The following is a 21,701-nucleotide window of genomic DNA, read 5'->3' as shown; positions in this document are numbered from 1 at the left end:
AAACCAAAAAATAAATAAGAAAGAGGTGAGAGAAGCAAATGAAATCTTCGAAAAATTAGAGTTAGTAGACATAGGGAGAAAAATAAATAGGAACAAAAAGGAATACACCTTCTTTTCAGCAGCACATGGTACATTCACAAAAACTGACCATGTATTAGGGCACAAAATCATTGCAAACAAGTGCAAAATGGCAGAAATAATAAATGCAACATTCTCAGACCACAATGCAATAAAAATAATGATTAGTAAGGGTACATGGAGAGATAAATCAAATGTTGGAAATTAAACAACATGATTCTCCAAAACCGGCTAGTTAAAGAACAAATCATAGAAACAATAACTTCATTGAAGAAAATGACAATGGTGAGACATCATTTCAAAACCTATGGGATGCAGCCAAAGCAGTACTGGGGAGGAGGGGATTTATATCCTTGAGTTCATATATAATATAAACAAATTAAGAAGGGCAGAGGTCAATGAATTGGGGATGCAAATTAAAAAACTAGAAAGTGAACAAATTAAAAATCCTCAGATGAAGACTAAATTAGAAATCCTAAAAGTCAAAGGAGAAATTAATAAAATTGAAAGTCAAAGAACTAGTGATTTAATAAATAAGATTAGAAGCTGGCACTTTGAAAAAACAAATAAACTAGACAAAGTACTAGTCAGTCTAATTAAAAAAAGGAAAGAAAAAAAACAAGTTGACAGTATCCAAGATGAAAAAGGATTTCCTCTAATGAAGAGGAAATCAAGGCAATCATTAAAAACTACTATGCCCAATTATATGGCAAAAAATATGGCAATCTAAGTGATATGGATGAATACTTATAAAAATATAAATTGCCTAGACTAAAAGAAGAAGAAATAAATTACCTAAGCAACCCCATATCAGAAAAAGAAATTGAACAAGTCATCAAAGAACTCCCTAAGAAAAAATCCCCAGGTCCAGAAGGATTCACAAATGAATTCTATCAAACATTCAAAGAACAGCTAATCCCAATATTATACAAACTATTTGACAGAATAAGCCAAGAAGGGGTTCTACCAAATTCTTTTTATGATACAAACATGGTACTGATCCCAAAGCCAGGCAGGTTAAAAACAGAAAGAAAACTATAGGCCAATATCCCTAATGAATATAGATGCAAAAATCTTAAATAGGATACTAGCAAAAAGACTCCAGCAAGTCATCACAAGGGTTATCCACTACAATCAGGTAGGATTCATACCAGGAATGCAAGGGTGGTTCAATATTAGGAAAACCATCCACATAATTGACCATATAAACAAGCAAACCGACAAAAATCACATGATTATCTCAATAGATGCAGAAAAAGCCTTTGACAAAATACAACACCCATTCCTATTGAAAACATTAGAAAGTATAGGAATAGAAGGGCCTTTCCTAAAAATAATAAACAGTATATACCTAAAACCATCAGCAAACATCATCTGCAATGGGGACAAACTAGAAGCCTTCCCAATAAGATCAGGAGTAAAACAAGGATACTCATTATCACCTTTACTATTTAATATTGTACTAGAAACACTGTCAGTAGCAATTAGAGAAGAAAAAGAAATTGAAGGTATTAAAATTGGTAATGAGGAGACCAAACTGTCACTCTTTGTGGATGATACGATGATTTACTTAAAGAGTCCTAGGGAATCAACCAAAAAGCTAATCGAAATAATCAACAACTTTAGCAAAGTTGCAGGATACAAAATAAACCCGCATAAGTCACCAGCATTTCTATATGTCTATATAGAAACACCCAGTTTCTATACCCAGTTCATCAGCAAGAATTAGAAAGAGAAATTCCATTTAAAGTCACCTGAGACAATATAAAATACTTGGGAATCTATCTGCCGAGACAAACACAGGAACTATATGAACACAACTACAAAACACTCTCCACACAATTAAAACTAGATCTAAACAATTGGAAAAACATTGATTGCTTATGGGTGGGACAAGCTAACATAATAAAAATGATCATCCTACCCAAACTTATCTATCTATTTAGTGCCATACCCATTGAACTACCAAAAAACTTTTTTACTGAATAAGAGAAAATGATAACAAAGTTCATTTGGAAGAACAAAGGATCAAGGATATACAGGGAAATAATGAAAATAAAATACAAAGGAAGGTGGCCTTGCAGTCCCAGATCTCAAACTATATTACAAAGCAGTGATCATCAAAACAATTTGGTACTGGCTAAGAGACAGAAAGGAGGATCAGTGGAATAGACTTGGGGTAAATGACCTCAGCAAGACAGTCAATGACAAACCCAAAGACCCCAGCTTTTGGGACAAAAATCCACTATTTGATAAAAACTTCTGGGAAAATTGGAAGACAGTGTGGGAGAGATTAGGTTTGGATCAACACCTCACACCCTACGCCAAGATAAACTCAGAGTGGGTGAATGACTTGAATACGAAGAAGGAAACTATAAGTAAATTAGGTGAACACATAATAGTATACAGGTCAGACCTTTGGGAAGGCAAAGATTTTAAAACCAAGCAAGACTTAGAAAGAGTCACAAAATGTAAAATAATTTTGACTACACTAAATTGGAGATTAGAAGGGAAGCAACAAATTGGGAAACAATCTTCATAACAAAAACCTCTGACAAAGGTCTAATTACTCAAATTTATAAAGAGCTAAACCAGTTGTACAAAAAATCAAGCCATTCTCCAATTGAAAAATGGGCAAGGGACATGAATAGGTAATTTTCAGTTAAAGAAATCAAAACTATTAATAAGCACATGAAAAAGTGTTCTAAATCTCTTATAATCAGAGAGATGCAAATCAAAACAACTCTGAGGTATCACCTCACACGTAGCAGATTGGCCAACATGACAGCAAAGGAAAGTAATGAATGCTGGAGGGGATGAGGCAAAGTAGGGACATTAATTCATTGCTGGTGGAGTTGTGAACTGATCCAGCCATTCTGGAGGGCAATTTGGAACTATGCCCAAAGGGTGCTGAAAGACTGTCTTCCCTTTGATTCAGCCATAGCAATGCTGGGTTTGTACCCCAAAGAGATAATAAGGAAAAAGACTTGTACAAGAATATTCATAGCTGCACTCTTTGTGGTGGCCAAAAATTGGAAAATGAGGGGATGCCCTTCAATTCGGGAATGGCTGAACAAATTGTGGTATATGTTGGTGATGGAATACTATTGTGCTCAAAGGAATAATAAAGTAGAGGAATTCCATGGAGACTGGAACAACCTCCAGGAAGTGATGCAGAGTGAGAGGAGCATAACCAGGAGAACATTGTACACAGAGACTGATACACTGTGGTACAATCAAACGTAATGGACTTCTCCATTAATGGCTTTACAATGTCCCTGAACAATTTGCAGGGATCTATGAAAAAAAAAAAACTATCCTCAAGCAGAGGACAAATTGAGGGAGTAAAAACACCAAGGAAAAGCAACTGCTTGACTAAAGAGGTTGAGGGGACATGATCAAGGAGAGACGCTAAATGAGCACCCTACTGCAAATACCAACAACAAGGAAATGGGTTTGGAGCAAGGGCACATGTGACACCCAGAGGAATTGCTAGGGGAGTGGTGGTGGGGGCTGGGGGGCGGGGGAGAAAATGATCTCTGTCTCCAATGAATATTGTATGAAAATGGCCAAATAAAATAATATTTTAAAAACTAAAAAAAAAAAGAAGTGTATATTGATAGAGGCAGGGATGTGAATTGAATATGATGGGATGTAAACTTAAACTAAACTGTGAAAAAGAGGAATGCATTGGGAGGAGGGGGTAAGAGGCATGAAAGAGTTTTTACAGTGGACGGGAATATTGGGGAAGTGGGGAAGGAGGCACATACACCTTACTTTCATCAGAATTGGTTCAATGAAGGAGGAACATGCGCAGTCATTTGGATATTGAAACCTATCTTACCCTATAGAAAAGTAGGAGGGGAAGAGGATAAAAGGTGGGGCTGACAGAAAAGAGGGAAAATTGGGGGAGGTGGAGGTCAGAACCTAAACATGGGTAAACAGGATTGAGAGTAATACACAGTAATCATAATAGTGCAAATTTTTTTTACAAGTCTCTCTAACAAAGGCTTTTCTCAAATAAACCAAGAAATAACTTTGATATATGATACAATTCCTTCTGCAACTGATAAATGAGCAAAGGATATGATATATAGTCATGCAAAAAATGTTCTAAATCACTATTATTTAGAGAAATGCAAATTAAAATAACTCTCAGGTACTACCCCACACCTATCAGATTGGCTGTTATGTCAGAAAAGGAAAATAACAAAACTTGGAGGGGATGTGTGAAAATTGAGACACTAATGCCTTGTTAGTGAACTGATCTAATCATTCGTGAGAGCACTTTGGGTCTATGCCCAAAGGATTATAACAGAATATACCCTTTGACCCAGCTATATCATTACTAGTTTTGTATCCCAAAGGGATAAGAACAACAACAACAAAACAGAAAGAGCCTCTCTGCAAAAAATATTTTAAGTAGCCCTTTTTAGAGGGTAAGTTATAGTATATGACCGTAATGGAAAACTATTGTGCTATAAGAAATTACAAGCAGAAGGAGTTAAGAAAAAAACTGGAAAATCTTATACCAACTGAAGCAGAGTGAAATAAACAGAACTGAGAGAACATTGAGCACAGTGGCTGGAATACTGGACAATGAACGATGTGAATAACAGCTATTCTCAGCAATACAATGATCCAGAACTATCCTGAAAGAAAACATGTTAAAAAAATGCTATCTGCTTCTAGGGAAAAAGAATTGATAGTCTAAATCCAGACCAAAGCAAACTTCTTTCATCTTTCTTAATTTGAGTTTTCTTCCACAAAAGGATTAATATGGGAAGAAATTTTACATGATTGCACATTTAAAATCTATGTAAGATTGTGTAACATCTTGATATGTGGGAGGAAGGAAGAGAATTTGAGACAATATTCTTTGAAAAATATTGGAAACTTGCTACATGAGGGGAAAATAAAATAAAATAAAATTTACTAGAAAGCAAAGGGGGCATGTGGCAAGGATATAGGACTACATGAAGAACTTACCTCCAATTTCTTATCTTCTGGGTTAGGGAATCGCAAGACTTTACTAGAATGAGATATTATCTGCTTTATGATTTTCTTAACTGAAGCAATGTTTTCTAGAGTTTCTGTAAAAAAAACACCACCACCACACTCATTATTAAATAATTTAAATATACCTCAATTTTGAAAAATGCAGAATTAACCAGACAAATTTTATTTACCTTCCTCCTTTACTTTGAGTACAGCTGCATGGATCACACAAGGTAAAAGATGCCTTGCAAGATCTGCAGGTTTCTGGACTGCCAAGTAGTGTAGCACCTGTAGAAAATTTGCAAAGTGAATACCACCAACTATTGCTATGACTAAGGGAAAAGGAAGGGAACCCTCATGAAAGCATACTTGCCTCAGTTTCTGTGTGTGTGTGTGTGTGTGGTGTGTGTGTGTGTGTGTGTGTGTGTGTGTGTGTGTGTGTGTTTGCGTATAAACTCTTACCTTCTGTCTTAGAGTCAAAACTGTGTATTGGTTCTAAGGCAGAAGAATGGTGAGGGTTAGGTAATGGAGATCAAGTGATTTGCCCCGTGTCACACAGCTAAGAAGTATCTGAGGCCAGATTTAAACCTAGGACCTCCCATCTTCAGTCATGGCTTTCAAATCCTCTGAGCCACCCAGTTGCCCTCTGTTCATGTTCAAAATATGCAAAACAATACATTTCTTTGTAATGAAATATAAAAAATATTTTTAAAAACTTCACAAATGCCTGACATATTACTTGTGCAAATCAAAATTAATTAAAATTGTAAGTGTTCAAAAATGTTTTCCAGTCTAGAAATGTAGCATGATATGATTCCCCATGAAAAAAAGATCAAAACAAAAAAATAACCCTATCAATTTTTCTTTTCTTTTTTGCTAAGTATAAATTGTTAGACAATCAGTAGCTATTTCCAACCCTAGAATAAAGCCACGAAGGTAAATGAAAAGCCATACTTTAGCTTAGTGGCATGCATTCTTTAAATCAAATGTATCCCTCATCATTTAGTCAGCTTGCAATTACATTTAATGTTTATGTTCTAAAGGTTAAAAAAACCCACAACATTTCATAATTGTGAAACAAGGAAGGGAAGTTTCTAGGAATTTGACACTTTGCTTCCCAAGTTCTTATGACAATATATAAAATTGAAATTGAAATATTGGAAAAATCTTAAAACTCTGGAAAGGTAAATTCCATAATCAATTACCTTTTCTGCCTCTCGAGTGTCATCAAATAGTCTCCTCTGCCGTCGAGCTGGTACTGGCTTAGCGGTTTCCCAGGCCTCTACCCACATGTTGCTAGGAATCTTCATTCGGGCACTCAACTCTCCTTTGAGAATCACATTGCCTTTTTCATCAACTACTTCCTCTTCAACATAATCCCGAGGTGAATACCACCTCACAAAATCCTCCAGGAAGCAACCAGGATTGGCTGCCTAAAATGAACCCCCCCAAATTCACATAATCAAAATTAAAAATCAATAGCCACTGCATTTATACTTTTTTCCTATGTGAAGTAATTTGGGTTTTTTACCTAGAACAAATTGGTGCTAAAATGCTAAATTTTATTTGTTCTGTCCCAATATTAACAGACGAATAAAGGAAACATTTCTATTTGCTAAGTTCAGAAATCATAACTTGACATTTGGCTGAAAATAACTATTAAGAATCTATATTAGATAACTTAGTTTAAAATTAGTCTACCACTAAATAATTTAAAAAATCAATACACTTAAGTAAACTTTAAAACAATACAAAGATAAGCATTTCTCCTTGCCCCCCCCCCCAAGTCATTATTGGTAGTACAATAAATTTTGGCTATCATCAAAATTATTTTATTCTATTATCAAGGCCGAATACTCCATATACCCAATTATCATTCACATAAATTGTTCTACTAGTAAAACAAAACTCAAACAATTAATTTCTCAAGGTTAAGAAAACCGAACTGTTAAAAAGCTTTTACCCACTGGATAATCTGGAGAATTGCAAATAATATATATCAGAAACCTTAAGGTAAGTCTAGTTTTGAGTCTGATGATGATGGGAGGACATGTTATTTATATAATAAGATAATACTGCTTCAACTATAGGCTGCAAATTTGCTGACAACAAAATGTTAAGAGCCACAAAAGCATTTTTTTTTGCTAAAGCTTTCATCAATATATTGTGAGGACTAGAGCTGCAAATGTCACCTTTTTTGTTATTTCCCGTCTTGCCATTGACTGTCTTATCTTCCTGTTTGGAATTGCCACATCAAATTGCCAACAACAGCAATTAACGCAAAGCATTAACAGAGAAGTTCCAAGAAGGCAAAAACCATAACTCAAAATAAAATACAGTGACTCACAAGGTGAAAATGGTCTGCCCTGAAAAGCAGCCCAAATAGCCCATTTTCTCTTGTTCATCTACATTTGTCTCATAGGTCTTTTGCTTAGTTTTCCTTTCAGCTTAAAAGACTCTCCTTTGAGGATATGGGAGTCATGGGATAATGTTATCTGAGTGCCAACAACTGGGATTTCTGGGTGAGTGTGGTAAGAAGCACAGCAACAATAAACTTCTATCACAGATGGCAATTTGTTAAGATGATGAATGACATGGAATAATTTTTTTTTCTTTTCAAACATTTATTCTCTTTCCAAGTGTGTTTTGGTATCAGTATTCACTCTCAATGGGTGGCTGCATGTACAAGGAGTCTTGGATATGGAGTTAGGAATCTTGGGCTTCAGGTCTGGTTCTGCTACTTTCTGCCTTGATGGCCACAGACAATGCTTTTACCTCTCTGAGTTTCCATCTCTTCATCTGTGAAATGGCTGGAGTTTGCTATGATACTTTCTACCTATGATACTATCTGTCCTTGGTATTAACTGAGCACATTATACTGTCTTTCATTCCTTAAAAAAGATGTAGTCAAGTACAGTTTTTTTTTCTTTTAATTTCAGATGTATAGTTTGAAATGGCTTGCTTTACCATTTTTATGCATTTAATTTGAACAGTTACATGTATGTTCAGAAGCAAGAGCACTTTTCTGCACAAACTAAAGAAGGATATTGTCAGATTCACATGTGAAAATGTTTCCATTTTCAACTTTCAAGTAATTATTTGAAGCATGGTATAGTTCTTTTTGTAAGCCTTATGAAAACAGGTTTGAGTGTGTCCTTTGAGGAGAGGGGTAGAGCTACAAATAAAATCAAAGTCCCTAAGGAAAATAAAATTCGAGCTTTTGGGCTACTTCGGAGGGACTGACTTTTACAGCTTTATCCTAGAAGTGCTAAAAATAGTCCACAGAATGCTGTCCATAGGGTGTACCTTGAAAGACTCCATATCGGAGAGCAAACAGGCACTCTGCATGCGGGCCCGAAGGTGAGCACCTTCTGCCGATGTCCCCAATTTAGCCAGGACCTCAGACTGCTCTTCTAGCAGATCTTCTGTCATAGGGGCTGGTTCCTGGGAAGTACAAAAGGGCAGAGCTTACAGCCAGCTTCCCTCCACTCTGGAGGAGCACCATAAAAATAGAATAAAGACAATTATTTTACCTTTAACGAGATTCAGTTTCTAATAGAAGTGAAAGAGATAAAAGCTTTTAAAAACTGTCTTCAAAAACAACAAACTAGACACAAGAGTAAATATGATTTTAACTCTCCAAATAGGGTCTTCCAAGTCTACTCTTAGGATACCTGCATTTATAAAGTAGAATGCCCCAGCAAACATTTTGCTGTCTGTTAAGATGAAAGAGCTAAAGTAAAATGTTATTGTGCATGGCTATACTAGATTGGCCTACTGCAAATAATTTCAAATAGGACCAACTGGAAGATGAATTTTTTTTGTAGAATAAAAGAATAAGAATATACATATATCTCCATAAAAGCAAATGGTTCATTTCCCAACCCAAAGCCCCCAAATAAGTAGGATCTAATGCTAGAAGAGTCATCTCTAGTTTAGCTCAGTTTCAAGAATATTGTAATTAATGTTCCTATGAGAAGAATTTCTTGTTTTTTGTTATTAAGGTAAGAGAAAAATTATGTGCTTCCTAAACACCTAGAAAAACCAGCAAAGGCAAATTTGATGGGGAAAAGAACAGTCTTAAGAAGATGATCTGACAACATAAGTTTCTGGGGAACTGTTCAAAGGCATTTAGAAAGATTCATTGAGACAATTCCTTCTAATTCTGGACCTGAACGATGTAAGATGCACAAATTTAAAGAAATACTTCAACCATTTTTTAAATTTTAATTAGTCAATTTAGAACATTACTCCTTGGTTACAAGAATCATATGCTTTCCTTCCTCTCCTGTGTAAACCTCAAAATTTCTTAGACTTATAAATGTTGGAAATTTCACCATTGGGAAATTTCATACTTGGAAAATTTCTTAGTGATAGTCTATTGGAATGTGAACCCAATTGGCAAGGGAGGTTCCTCCTCCTCCTTTCTTAAGATTACTTTAGGACAGAAACCTTTTGCTGAACAATGGAAAGGGCTTTGACCTATGCTTAAGCATAGAACAGGAATTTCTTTGAGTCATGATTGATTTTAGAATTGATACAATAGAGATACTTGGAATGACAGAACCAGGTCTTGGAAAATACAATTTCCACCCCACTCAGTCCTAACAGGATTTAGGAAGGGCTGCAGCATAGATCAAAATTTAATTATTCCAATCTCCACCCTACTCAGGGTAACAGGATTTAGGAAGGGCTGTAGCAAAGGATCAAGATTTAATTATTTGAGAATATGACCTTCAACAGACATGTGCAAAGCCACAGACCTCTGGGCAGTCCTGGGTTAAGCTAGAGCCACCATTGGCATAGGGAAGACATGGACAGTGATTGGTAGATGTGAGAACTGAGGGGAGGGAACTTGGATGGTTTCCTTAAAGACAGAGGGGTCTGAGGACTGAGGGGGTGGTTGGTTGGAGAGGTTTTGGCTCTGAGAGGTTGTGTTGGCTCTGGAGGAAGCTGCTCTGAAGGAAGCTGGAGGTGGAGGCCCCTGAGACTGTTTCTCCATTTTGGTCACGTGAGTAATAGGGACTGATCTCCTTTCTTTGCCTCAGCTATCTAAGGGCTTGGGCCTTTTGGCCCAGCCTAAACAGAAGGGGTATTTAAGCCCTATTCCCTTCTCTCCCCTTTCTCTCTCCCTCTCTCTCTCTATCTCTAATTCCTTTCTTCATCCTGTTTGTAATTAAACTCTATAAAAGGTTGACGGCTGACTTGAGTTTTCATTTAGGAATTACATAGCTGAATTCCTTGGCGACCTTAAATTAATATATATCAGTCTTTTAAAGTGATTTCCTTGTCACATTGTGGCGACCACGAAGGGACTAAGTGGTAAGACGGTATAGTAAAAAGGCAAGGAATTTCAGAAGTTTATTGAGAGAATTTTTTAGACTCCCGTGTGGTAAGGGAAGAAGGAAGGGAGACAACATGAATCATATAACTTTGGAAAATTCATGGGGAAATTTGTTATTAAAATATTTTTTTAAATAAAAAGAGGCTCAAAAAGACATTTTAAACTTATTTTCCTGTTTTGAGTTTAGACATATTACTCAAAAGGAATTCTTATCATTTTTTTTTGCATTTTCAAGTGTCAAGTGTCTTTTGAACTTTTCCAAAATTGAAACTACCTGATATAGTTATTGCTACTACTAAATGTAGTGAAATAGATAAGCAAAAAATCAAGTTAGAAAATACTAATCCATTTCCTACCTGTGTTACTGGAATGTAGAGAGGTTCACCTGTGTGTAACAATGTGAGTTTTCCATGCTGATGTAGGCGTCCTTCTGGCTTTAAATTCGATAATTCTTTGGCCCCTCCTTTCTTTCCACTCTCTTGTCCATTGCCCTTCAGTTCCTCTGTGTCACTTAAGCATTCAAAATATTCTTCTTCACTGTCACTCCAGGAATCCCAAGATTTTCCTTTATCTGTATCTTTTAGATGATCCTGCCCAGAGGCATCTCCTGCTTTCCCAGAATCTCCTGCAGAAGTACTAGAGGCATAATCAGAAACACTGGACTTTTTTCCTTCATCACGGGCTCTCTTCCTTTCAATACAACAATTTAACATCTAGGGAAAATGGAAACATATTTATATTTTGTTTAATAAAGCTAAAAAAAATGCTTGTATAAGTGCTTAGCCTCTAAAACATTTACTCTCTACCCCTTTCCAAATATTCTGAAAACAATATCAAGATTGGGAGCAAAAAGCGATAAGCAATAAAATGATAACATTTTTTCATTGGAACATTTTCTTTAATAAAGCAACTAACACACTATGATTAGAAGATACTTACCTGAAGTTTTTGATGTAGCAAACAACATCTCAGATCTGGGATTCCATTAGCTAATCTAAGGAAAGACAGCAAAGATAAAATAATATATTTATAATTTTACTAAAACTATTACTGAACTATGCATTTTTCATACATATACCATAAATTCATATTTAGGAAAAAACCAAACTAGAAATATCTTAGGTGATAGAAGAGTATATGAAGTAATAGAGGCTGAAACATCAGATTCACATGTCCAATACTTGCTACAATTCTATCTCCACAACACTTAAGCAAATACAAAACCTCAGTACTCTCTGGCAAACTGGAAACTCCCAAGGTCTAGGATTTCAAATGAAGTCCTTTAGCTCAGTCAAAAAATCCAGCAGGAATGCAAAATCATTACACAATATACTCCTAGAATGAGTCATTACAAGTATATAGTTGATTCTCAATTATCAGAGCAGATTAGCAAGAAAAAAATCCCCAAAGCCCCCATCTTCTTTCTACCACCTAAGTAGGTCTCACAGCTACCTGGAATCCTAAAATACCAGCTTACAACTATTATTCTTGAGAAGTGACTAGATCCCAGGGCCACCTGCCTTTATTCTAACAGGTTTGGGAATTTTCTCATTAGATCTCAAGTCAAAGAGTAGCAAAGGTCCCAGAGTAAGACACGGTCCAGTACAGAATGGCATTTGTGCAAGCAATTGCATGTCAATCACATATTCTCCTTTGTTCCATTCCTATCCCTCTCCAATCCTTCCTTCATGGAATTGCCACAATAATTTTTCTCAAGCACTGCTTACTCCAACACTTTCAGGTGTTCCCTACTCTCTCCTTTAGGATAAATTATATCCAATACAACAATTCGATCCAATAAACATTTATTAAGCACCTACTATATGCCAGGCACTGTGTTAAGTGCTGGGGATACAGTTAATAAAAAGACAGTCCCTACCTTTAAGGAGCTTACAATCTAGATAGATCAATTGATTGATAGATAAAATATAAATCCTCAGCCTGGCATTTAAGGTCCAGATTTAAGATTTAAGAAAAATATGGCTCCAACTTATCTCTCTATTCTTATTCATACTAATTCTCCTTAATAAACTTTCTGTTCTAGCCAAATGGGGCCCAGCTGTTTCCTGAACTCCATATCCCATCTCCTACTTCCATGCCTTCCTTCAGGTGGGCCCCCACACCTTGGAATATACCCCCCCCCCCACCTCTCAGAATCTTTGACTTCCTTCAAGGCTCAGTAATCAACCACTGCCTCTACTTGTTAAGGGCTCTCTCTGTCCTCAAATCATTATGGATTATATGTTTTTGCATACATTCTATATCTCCCTTAATACAATGCAAGTTTCTTGAAGGTAGCAGCTTTTTGTTTTACTTTTGTATTATTGGTGTCTAACACAATAGGCAACTCTAGGTTGTCTGCTATTTTGGATCACTCATATGACAGCTATTCAACTTTATAATGAATTTTATAAATGACAGTTTAACTGTGTAATTCTCTGACTTTATTTTTCTTCATTTAAAAAATGGTTAAAAAATATGTTAAAATGGAAATATGTTTGGCATGATTTCATACACACACACACACACACACACGCGCACACACACACACACACACACACACACACACATACACACACACACACGATATATTGTTTATCTTCCCAGTGGGTGCTAGAAGGAGTGGTAGGGAAGGAGAGAATCTGGAACTCAAAATTTAAAAAGATGGGGTGGAATGAAATGATGACCATGGGTTGCAAAAAAGAGGTCAAACATAAGAGATACTGTGGAAATAGAACCCTTGGGTGGGATTTGGGAGGTTAGAGGAAAGAATGACATTAAGGATGGGCCCTCAACAAAAACAGGAATATTTAGGGAAAAGATTGGTTTGGGGGAAGATTGTTCTAGAGAATATTGAGATGTCAGTCAATGGGACATGCAATGTAGGACAAAAATTTAGCAAAAAGACCATGGCTAGATATACACATTTGGTAACAGAATTATTTACCCTGGAATCAGAAAGTTATTTTCCCATCTGAAGCGCATTTCAAGGACAAATTCTTGCCAGAGATGTGCCACACCTTTCACTCCTCCATGGTAGAAATTGATCATACAAAGACATAAAGCCAGTTTGTATGTCAAACTGTCAGAAGGTGCAGATTTGAATTGATTGTAGAGATTCTAAATGTAAACATGAAAACAAAATTTTTTAAAAGCATATATGAAGTCTAACCACCATGAACCAAAGGTTTGCATATTAAAACTTGGACTAAACTAGCATTCACAAAATGGTTAATATATAATAACCTGTTTAATTTTCACTAGAGATATAGATATATACTTTAATTATGTTTATATGTATGTATGTGTGTGTATGTATGTATGTATGTATGTATATCCCTAAGCAAGGTAAGAACTAGCTATTGTGTGAAGGAAATTTACTCTTCTGGGGTCGCACCCTTGACCTCATCTCCTGCCAACCATTTGACCCAGAAGCCAGGACTGTGTAAGGGAAATCAGTGGGTAATGAGGTCACTTGAGTCTACATGAGTCTGTGTGAGCTTGTGTCATCTATGTCACCTAGTGTAGGTTACAGGAGTATGACCTATGAACTTGATCTGGATATGACTCTGAATTTGACCCAGGATAAAAAGAACTAACAAGGAAGTGTTTGTTCTCTGTCTCTAGTGACAGGTCAAGGGTTGCTGCTGCTGGAGGTCAGGCTGAGAGCACCCATGTAGTAGCTAGATCAGGCTGTTTTACTCTTATCTTTCTACCTATTTCTCATCTTTTACCTATCCAAGTGATTCTAATAAACTTTATTAATTTAAGGCCAGTCTCATTTTAATTCTTACATTACAAAGAACTGGATGTCTCATACCTTATTTCACTAAGAAGTTAAAGAATAAAGATAATTATGAAGAAATATTTATTTTTACATAACTAAAATAAGAAAAAAATAGTCTTAAACAAGCATATAGATGCTATCTTTCTTTACTGACAATAGAATTCACTACACCTATAAAATGTATCTATTTTATTAATATAAAAAATAAAATATTTATTTTATTTATATTAAATCTATTTATATTAAATTAAAAAAAATAATAAATTTTTATATAAATATAAATAAATAAAATGTGCCAATTCTCTTAACTAAATAACTGATCATTTTCTCATAATTGGATAACAGTAATTTTAAAATATAAAAATTATTTTAGGGATTTAGTATAGATACTTTCTTGAGATTTTCATTAGATCATAAAACCATAGATTCAGAGCTAAAAGACATCTTTAGAGGCAACTGAATGACTTCCTTTTTTTCTCCCCGCTTCATTTTATAAAGAAACTTATGCATAGAAGTTAAATGGCTTGTCCCAGAGTTACGCAGCCAGTACATCTAGAAATTTCAGTTGTAAAATGCTTTATAATTCAGCTTATTCAAGTTTATTGCACTTATGATGAGTCCTTATATTAACTTACATATTCTTCATTATCTGATGAAAGATTGTTATTGCCTGTTGAAGTAAATCCATCCAATGGTTTGTCAGAAGCAGCATCAGGGAATAGGAACTTAAAGGGAGGAAGAAAACAATGTGATTTTAGATTTAATTTCTGATATTTCATTTTCTATTTCAAGTTTTTACTCATGCAGACTTATGTCTGCTGTTTGACTTCTGGATTAAATAAGAGTCAAATCATTAGAAGATTCCCATTACACTGGAAAGTTGGTCTTCTACAACTACCCTTACAAAAATGCTTTTCCCCACTGACAGTACAATAATAACAATTCACATTTATATAGTGCTTTAAGGTTTGCAAAGCACTTTATGAATATTATATCATTTGATTTTCACAAGAATCCTGGCAAGTGGGTACTATTATTATTCTCATTTTGCAGATGAGGAAACTGAGACAAAGGTTAAGTGATCTAGGAAGCATATGAGGCAAATATGAACTTAAATCTTACTGACTTTCAGATATAGTGCTCTATCAATTGTGCCATCTAGCTGCCCCAAATGTAAAAAAGATATCTATTGCTTCACTGGTATATTAAACATCTGAAAGAAAGATGCCTTTTCAGGAATAAGGATGTCTCTTTAGATATATTAGGTGAACAGAATTAGACCTAAACATTTTCCACTGACATGTCTATCTTGTACCTTTACAATGCCTATGCTCAGAAACAAAGCACTGAAAAACAAGGCTAAGTACTAGACAGGTACACATGATGGATGAGCTGGACTCCTGATGTTCAAATAAAAGGACTAAACTACATTATGCAGTTAAAGTTCCATTTTCCTATCTTTTCAAGAGAAAAAAGAGCTAAAGAGTCATCACGAGCAATAACAAGGAATAAATTTCCCTTAAGCCATTGAAGCTCTTAGGACCTCCTCATCTATTGCTTGGGCATAAGTGCTTTTGATAGTTTTCTCAGATCATCCTCAAGTATAAAATGAAAGCTTTACACAGCACTATAATAAAAATATTGTAACTACAAAAAATGCTAGTATAATTTAAAAATACTATCACATACTTACCAAGAGAATAGCATTGAGGACATCATTATTCAGTGGTGACTCTTCTACACCTCTATGCTTTCGAATTTTCTTCTTTGCACTGTGTACCATATTTGTAACTGATAACTTATGGATTGGAACTGGTGCTGGTTCTGTTAGCTTTGACAAAGCATGAGTTATATCAACAGTTTCTGTAAAAAAAAATTTGTACAAATCATAATTTGTACTATGTCAGGTTGAAAGGATAAATAAACTACAGTTATTAAAGAGTATTTTAGTCATTCTTCAAGTTAGAAAATTCTCAATTTTCTTTTTAAGCTTTATATGTAAGTATGTAGGGGGAAAAAAAGGTCTCACACAATTTCCCTTACTTCCGGCTATGAGGAATCCCAAGGGATCCTAAATTCATTATATCTACACTTTTAATGTATCCTAAATTTTTTATGTTAAAAGAAGGAAAAGCTGATTTGGTATTTTGTATTAAATTTTGTTGTTCTATCTTAAATGTTCTATTTTATTCCTCTCTGTAGGTGATTCTATTCTGTACTCTATGTAACCTATCAAAGTCTCTTCTTCTGTCTTTTAAGTGAAGAAGCTCTTGAGTTCAAAAGTTTAGCCTCCCTATCTGAGGCTGGATATAGAAGTTAAGAGTTCTCCATAATCACTGCTCTATGGTTAGCTTCAGAAGTACAATTCTAATTATCACAGCAACACCTGTAAATCATTCCTGCTAAGGGAAATTTATTAATTTCACTCAACTCCAGTTTCTGAGAAATATATGCACCATCTTTGAGAATCACACTGACCTTGTCTTAAGGACCTATTCTTATAAATTTCAGGTGGCTTTATCTTATGCCCAGGTGCCTCTTAGTATGGTGCTTCTATTTATTATTAATGACCTCAAAATGCAGTTGGCCTCCATAAATTTGCAAAAACATCCCTTAGAGATACAGAGGTGGATCTGATAATGACATGTGCAGGATGCTCCTTTCTTAATGTAGCCAATCATGAATCCCTAATCCCATGATGTTGCCAATTCTATAACCAAAGATATGATTTCAATTTTTGTTTTTTGTTCTCTGCTTACAGAATGTACTGTACCCTCAGTTTTTGGCCTTTTGGCTATTCAGGGGGTCAACTGACCTGCTTTATTGGATGATAGTACTCCTACTAATAAATCATAACTTCATTTGGAGAAGCCTGCCTCCACTTACTATTCTTGTTATATGATGCATGCAACAATGATTAAATGATTATGATTAAATACTTGTACACTCTCCCAAACCAAGCTTTTCAGCTTTAGGGTATAAAGCTTAGAAAGAAAGGGTTGAGTCACACAATATTAAAAGTTTGAGGAACTTTGGAAATCATATAGTTCAACTTCTACCTGAAGCAAAAAATTTCTTTAAAATACCCTTGATCTTGGTCATCCTAAATATCCCTAGGTATGGAGAACTCAGAACATTCTGAGACAATCTATTCTAATTTTTGTAGAGTTCTATTTGTTAGAAATGCCCTTTTATTGAATTTCAATCTACCTCCATATATGTTCCCTAAATAATCCTAGCTCTATCTTCTAGGGCCAAGTAGAACAAATCTAATCCTTCCTCCACGATACAACCTTTCAAATATTTGTAGATCAGGTTTTTTTCTTCTTTAGGCCTACTTCTTTCAATTAATCACTGTGACATGTTTGTAATTTTCCCTTTTTTTGGACATTTTCATTTTGTTAATATTTTGCCAAAAATATAGAGTACAATACTTCTGACCTCCCTCAGTTCATGACAATATACTATGACTATGTACCTAAAACAGCATTAGATTACTAAGTTTTCAGTTCAACTACTTAACATGAACCAACTAATAAAGTATTATACATCTTGAACTTGTAACATGGACTTTTTTTTTAACCATATGTATAGGATTTTACATTTATTCTATATATTTCCTTTTACTAAATCTAGTTCATCAAGAACTTTTTGGATTCCAATTCTGTCATTTAATGCATTAACTAGATTTCTCTGTTTTTGCATGTTATATAAATATCTATGTCTTTATCCATTGACAAAAATTGAAAAGAATGGAGTGATGCTAAAAGCTCTCCAACTCTGTACTAGATATGTTCCCAATTCAATTCAAATCACTACACATTTATTAAGCACCTATAACGTTCAAGCCATTGTGCAAGGAGCTGGGAGCAGAAAGATAAAATCAATGGTCCTCAACTTCAAGGAAGGAGGAGACATGTAAACAAATCAGACTGGGAGCCATTTATACAGGATGATATATGCACACACAGGAGCCAGTGAGGTCATCAAGGAAGTGAATGCAAGGAGCTTCAGTTAGATCCTTAAGAAACTTGTGTAGGAGGCTAAAGATGGATGATGAATCAGCAGAGGAGACTGAAAAAGAATGGTCAGACAAATAGAACTACCAAGATTGATAATACAATAAAAGCCAAGTGAGGAGGTGGTTGTTGACAGTTTAAAAAGCTCTAGAGCTCAAGGATAAGAAAAATTTGCAATTCAAAGATTACTGTCAATCTTTTTTTCTTTTCTTTTTTCTTTTTAAACCCATACCATCTGTCTTAGAATCAATACTGTGTATTGGTTCCACAGCAGAAGAGTGGTAAGGGCTAGGCAGTGGGGGTTAAGTGACTTGCTCAGGGTCACACAGCAAGGACGTGTCTGAGGGCAGATTTGAACCCAGGACCTCCCATCTCTAGGCCTGGCTTTCAATCCACTGAGCCATCCAAGTTGCCATCAATTACTGTTAATCTTGAAAAGCTGTTTCAATACTGTGGTAGGGTCATATTCAGATATCATAACTTGTTCAGGCTTTTCCTGATTAGAAAGGAGAATTTCAGATAGTTAAATTGATTACTTCTGCTCTTTGGATTTAAACCAATTTTCAATAATCCAACTGTACTACTATTCAATCTTTATTTCACAACTTGTTCATATGCCTAATAAAGACGATATTTAAAAGTACTTTGATAGAGTTCAAGTATACTGTATATTGATGGCACTTCCTTGATCTTTGGGAATTTTAAAACTACTCGACCCTACTCAGACCGTACTTTAGAAGATCTGATTTAGCTATTTCCTGATTAGTAACAATGGAGATACTTGGTCTAACAGAATCAAGTCTTGGGAACTCTACATTTCTCCACCCTACTTACTTTAACAAGGTCAGGAATGTCTGCACCATACTCAAGGATTAAGTATCTGAGAAAATGGCCTTCAGTAGACATGTGCAGAAACAGTGGACAGACCCCTGGGCTGTCCTAAGTCAAGCTAAGCTAACATTGGTACAGATGAGACGGAGGAAAGTGATGTAAACTGTCTACATAGGGCACGTCAGTTCCTCTCTTCGGCCTCTTTTCCCGGAGAGGCATCTCTCGCTGGCAGCATGCTAAGCATTCCGACATCTTGGTGTGGTGGCAGCTATTTGTCTGGGTTTTGGCGGTGAGTTTGTCCTTGAGCTAATTCAGGTTCAGGCATCTTGGATAAGCCCTCTTGGAGTTCAGGCTGATTCCTTCCTCTTTTACTCTCCAAAACCTTACCTTCTAGAGCCTCTAATCTTCCCACCCGGCACAAGTGTGGGAGAAATCCTACACCCTTTCCTTCTCCCTTCTTCTTAAATTTCTTTCCACTATATTAATTAAATCACCATAAATTTCCAGCTGACTTAGGTATTTTTTATTATTTGGGATATCCATGGCGACCAAATAATTAATATAGTTTAGGTCACAATGCTAAAATTATCCTTTACATCTTCTAATATAATAATTCTGTCAGAACTAGTAGTTTTCATTCCATTGAAAGCTACTTTCCCAAATATATTAAAATGATAAAAAAATGCTGAGACATCAAAATTTCTTAAAGAAAAACAGTAGAAGTTTGAATTTCACTAATTTAAAATTATTTACCTCTCCCATCTTCTTCAAATGTGGATCTTCCAAGAATTTCATCTGTTGATTCCTTTCGCCGGCAAATTTTAAAGAACTCAGTAACAAAATCTCCTGTGAAGAAAAATTTGATAAATTTTAGAAAACTAATCAGAAGGAAAAGTAGGAAACTTTATCAATTACAGTGCTCAAAAATACCAAAACGAACAAAGAGAAACAAAGATAATAGATAGTACCATTCTTCCCCACAAATTGCAACCCTAGGCTCTATCCTACTTCCAAACCAAAGAGCTTCCCCAACACACAAAGAGATGGAATTTAGCTGTTGTTCCAAACAAACTGGAAGTAGATATAGATGAATTAATCAATGCTTCCTTTTCCAACAACTGTAAACAACTAATTCTCATCTGGACACAAGCCATATGAGGAAGTTTTTTTCTTTTACTACTGTGGATTCTAGTCTAACATATAGTCATTTATTTAGAAAGATATATGTCAAATGAAGTAAATGAAACAAGAAGGAAAAATTTATTAACATATATCATTTAAAATTTCTTAAAAATTCATAGAAACTGTCTTCATTCAGAGTGCCTCAGTGAAGTGAGCAGTCCTAGTTTATGGCTCTAGTACTATCTCTGAGGCTTTGAGCATGACACTTAAGCAAAAGGGACCTTAATTTCTTTATCTGTAAAATGAAGAGGTTGGATGAGATAATCCTGAGGTACCTTACAGCTATAATTCTATAATACTATGCTCTGTATCCCCTATTATGCTAATTTGTATAGATTTCTCTTTGGAATTAAATCTAGAAGAGAGTATAAAGAGGTGAGACATTACTTCACCATCAAGAACATGAAATTGTAAAAGGCAATCATTTATTCTTTCAAATTGTGATTGTGATAAATCATAACTACTACTTTTTTGATGTGAACCAATTTTATAATTCCAAAACATTCATTTTCTTCCTAAGATAAAATGAAAGTGATTTTCCATGCTGAGTATATGCTTTCAGTCATACCATAATAAAATATACACATTTAAATAAATTATGGCTCAGAAGTACAAAAGATACAATTTTAAGTCTATGAGCAAAATGAATAAAAATACAGAAAAATGGATATTACATTATATGGTGTAACTACCAATTCAATCAATAGTTGCATCATTTATGTATTTCTTACTAATTCAATGTTTTTCAGTACTAAGAGCAATGACTGATATTTTGAAATTAACAAAGTGAATAAGTAAATCATAATTTAGTCTTTCTATTAACATAATTGTTATTCATAAAAGAGGCACCTGGCACTGCAAAATAAAAAATGCCACCTACTTTTGTGAAAAGGAAACAAGAACAAGTTCTGGACTTTCTGCCACTGTGTTGGAATAAGCAACAGTGGGAATATCCATAGAGAGGAAATTGTCAAGACTGACAGTTGGTGGGGGAAGGGGCAACTGGGAGTGGCAGTGGGTCATGTGACTAACACTTCCTTCCTGGCGTGGAGAGTGTGAGGAGCTTGTTCTTCACAGTCTCTGGAGAGTGGTGCCGATATTTTGTTCAGCCCAAAGATACCGGCCCAACCAGCTTGGAAGGTCAGAACTGTTCTTGTTGCTTGCTGTCTACTGCTAAGATTCTGAAATTAAGAAAACTAGCACAGATATAGCATAGACAGGAAGAGGAGAGACCCTCCACCAGTCTGTGAGGCCTGGCCTCAGCTCCAAAGCTGAAAAAGACTCCAACCTTATTTAGGGACATCCCTCTTCCCTTTTCCTTATACCTCTCCAATCTGAACTGGTGATTAAAATTTATCTAATTTGAATATCGCAGTCAGATAAGTGGACTATCTTTTCTGGGGCATAGAGGGGGCTGAACCTCAGTTCAATCATCAAACTATAAACGGTTTTTATCGGACCC

The 21,701-nt window shown here is 35.4% G+C and overlaps 1 protein-coding gene across 3 annotated transcripts in view; it reads right to left on the bottom strand.

Annotated features, from left to right (window-relative positions):
- Positions 1-21,701, bottom strand: part of RAB3GAP1 (RAB3 GTPase activating protein catalytic subunit 1) — a 102,356-nt gene that overhangs the window by 13,128 nt on the left and 67,527 nt on the right. For all 3 annotated transcript variants that reach the window (XM_056793766.1, XM_056793767.1, XM_056793768.1), the window contains 10 exons: positions 19,811-19,903; positions 15,901-16,070; positions 14,843-14,932; positions 13,368-13,540; positions 11,360-11,414; positions 10,777-11,133; positions 8,383-8,520; positions 6,282-6,509; positions 5,268-5,364; positions 5,068-5,171 (listed from right to left, as the gene is read on the bottom strand). In XM_056793766.1, the coding sequence (XP_056649744.1) occupies positions 5,068-5,171; positions 5,268-5,364; positions 6,282-6,509; positions 8,383-8,520; positions 10,777-11,133; positions 11,360-11,414; positions 13,368-13,540; positions 14,843-14,932; positions 15,901-16,070; positions 19,811-19,903 (1,505 nt within the window). The remainder of the gene's footprint in view (positions 1-5,067; positions 5,172-5,267; positions 5,365-6,281; positions 6,510-8,382; positions 8,521-10,776; positions 11,134-11,359; positions 11,415-13,367; positions 13,541-14,842; positions 14,933-15,900; positions 16,071-19,810; positions 19,904-21,701) is intronic.

The sequence above is a fragment of the Monodelphis domestica genome, chromosome 4, assembly GCF_027887165.1.
Source record: "Monodelphis domestica isolate mMonDom1 chromosome 4, mMonDom1.pri, whole genome shotgun sequence".
Taxonomy (NCBI): Eukaryota; Metazoa; Chordata; class Mammalia; order Didelphimorphia; family Didelphidae; genus Monodelphis; species Monodelphis domestica.
Note: the sequence above shows the minus strand (reverse complement) of the source record. Positions and strands in the feature narration are given on the sequence as shown.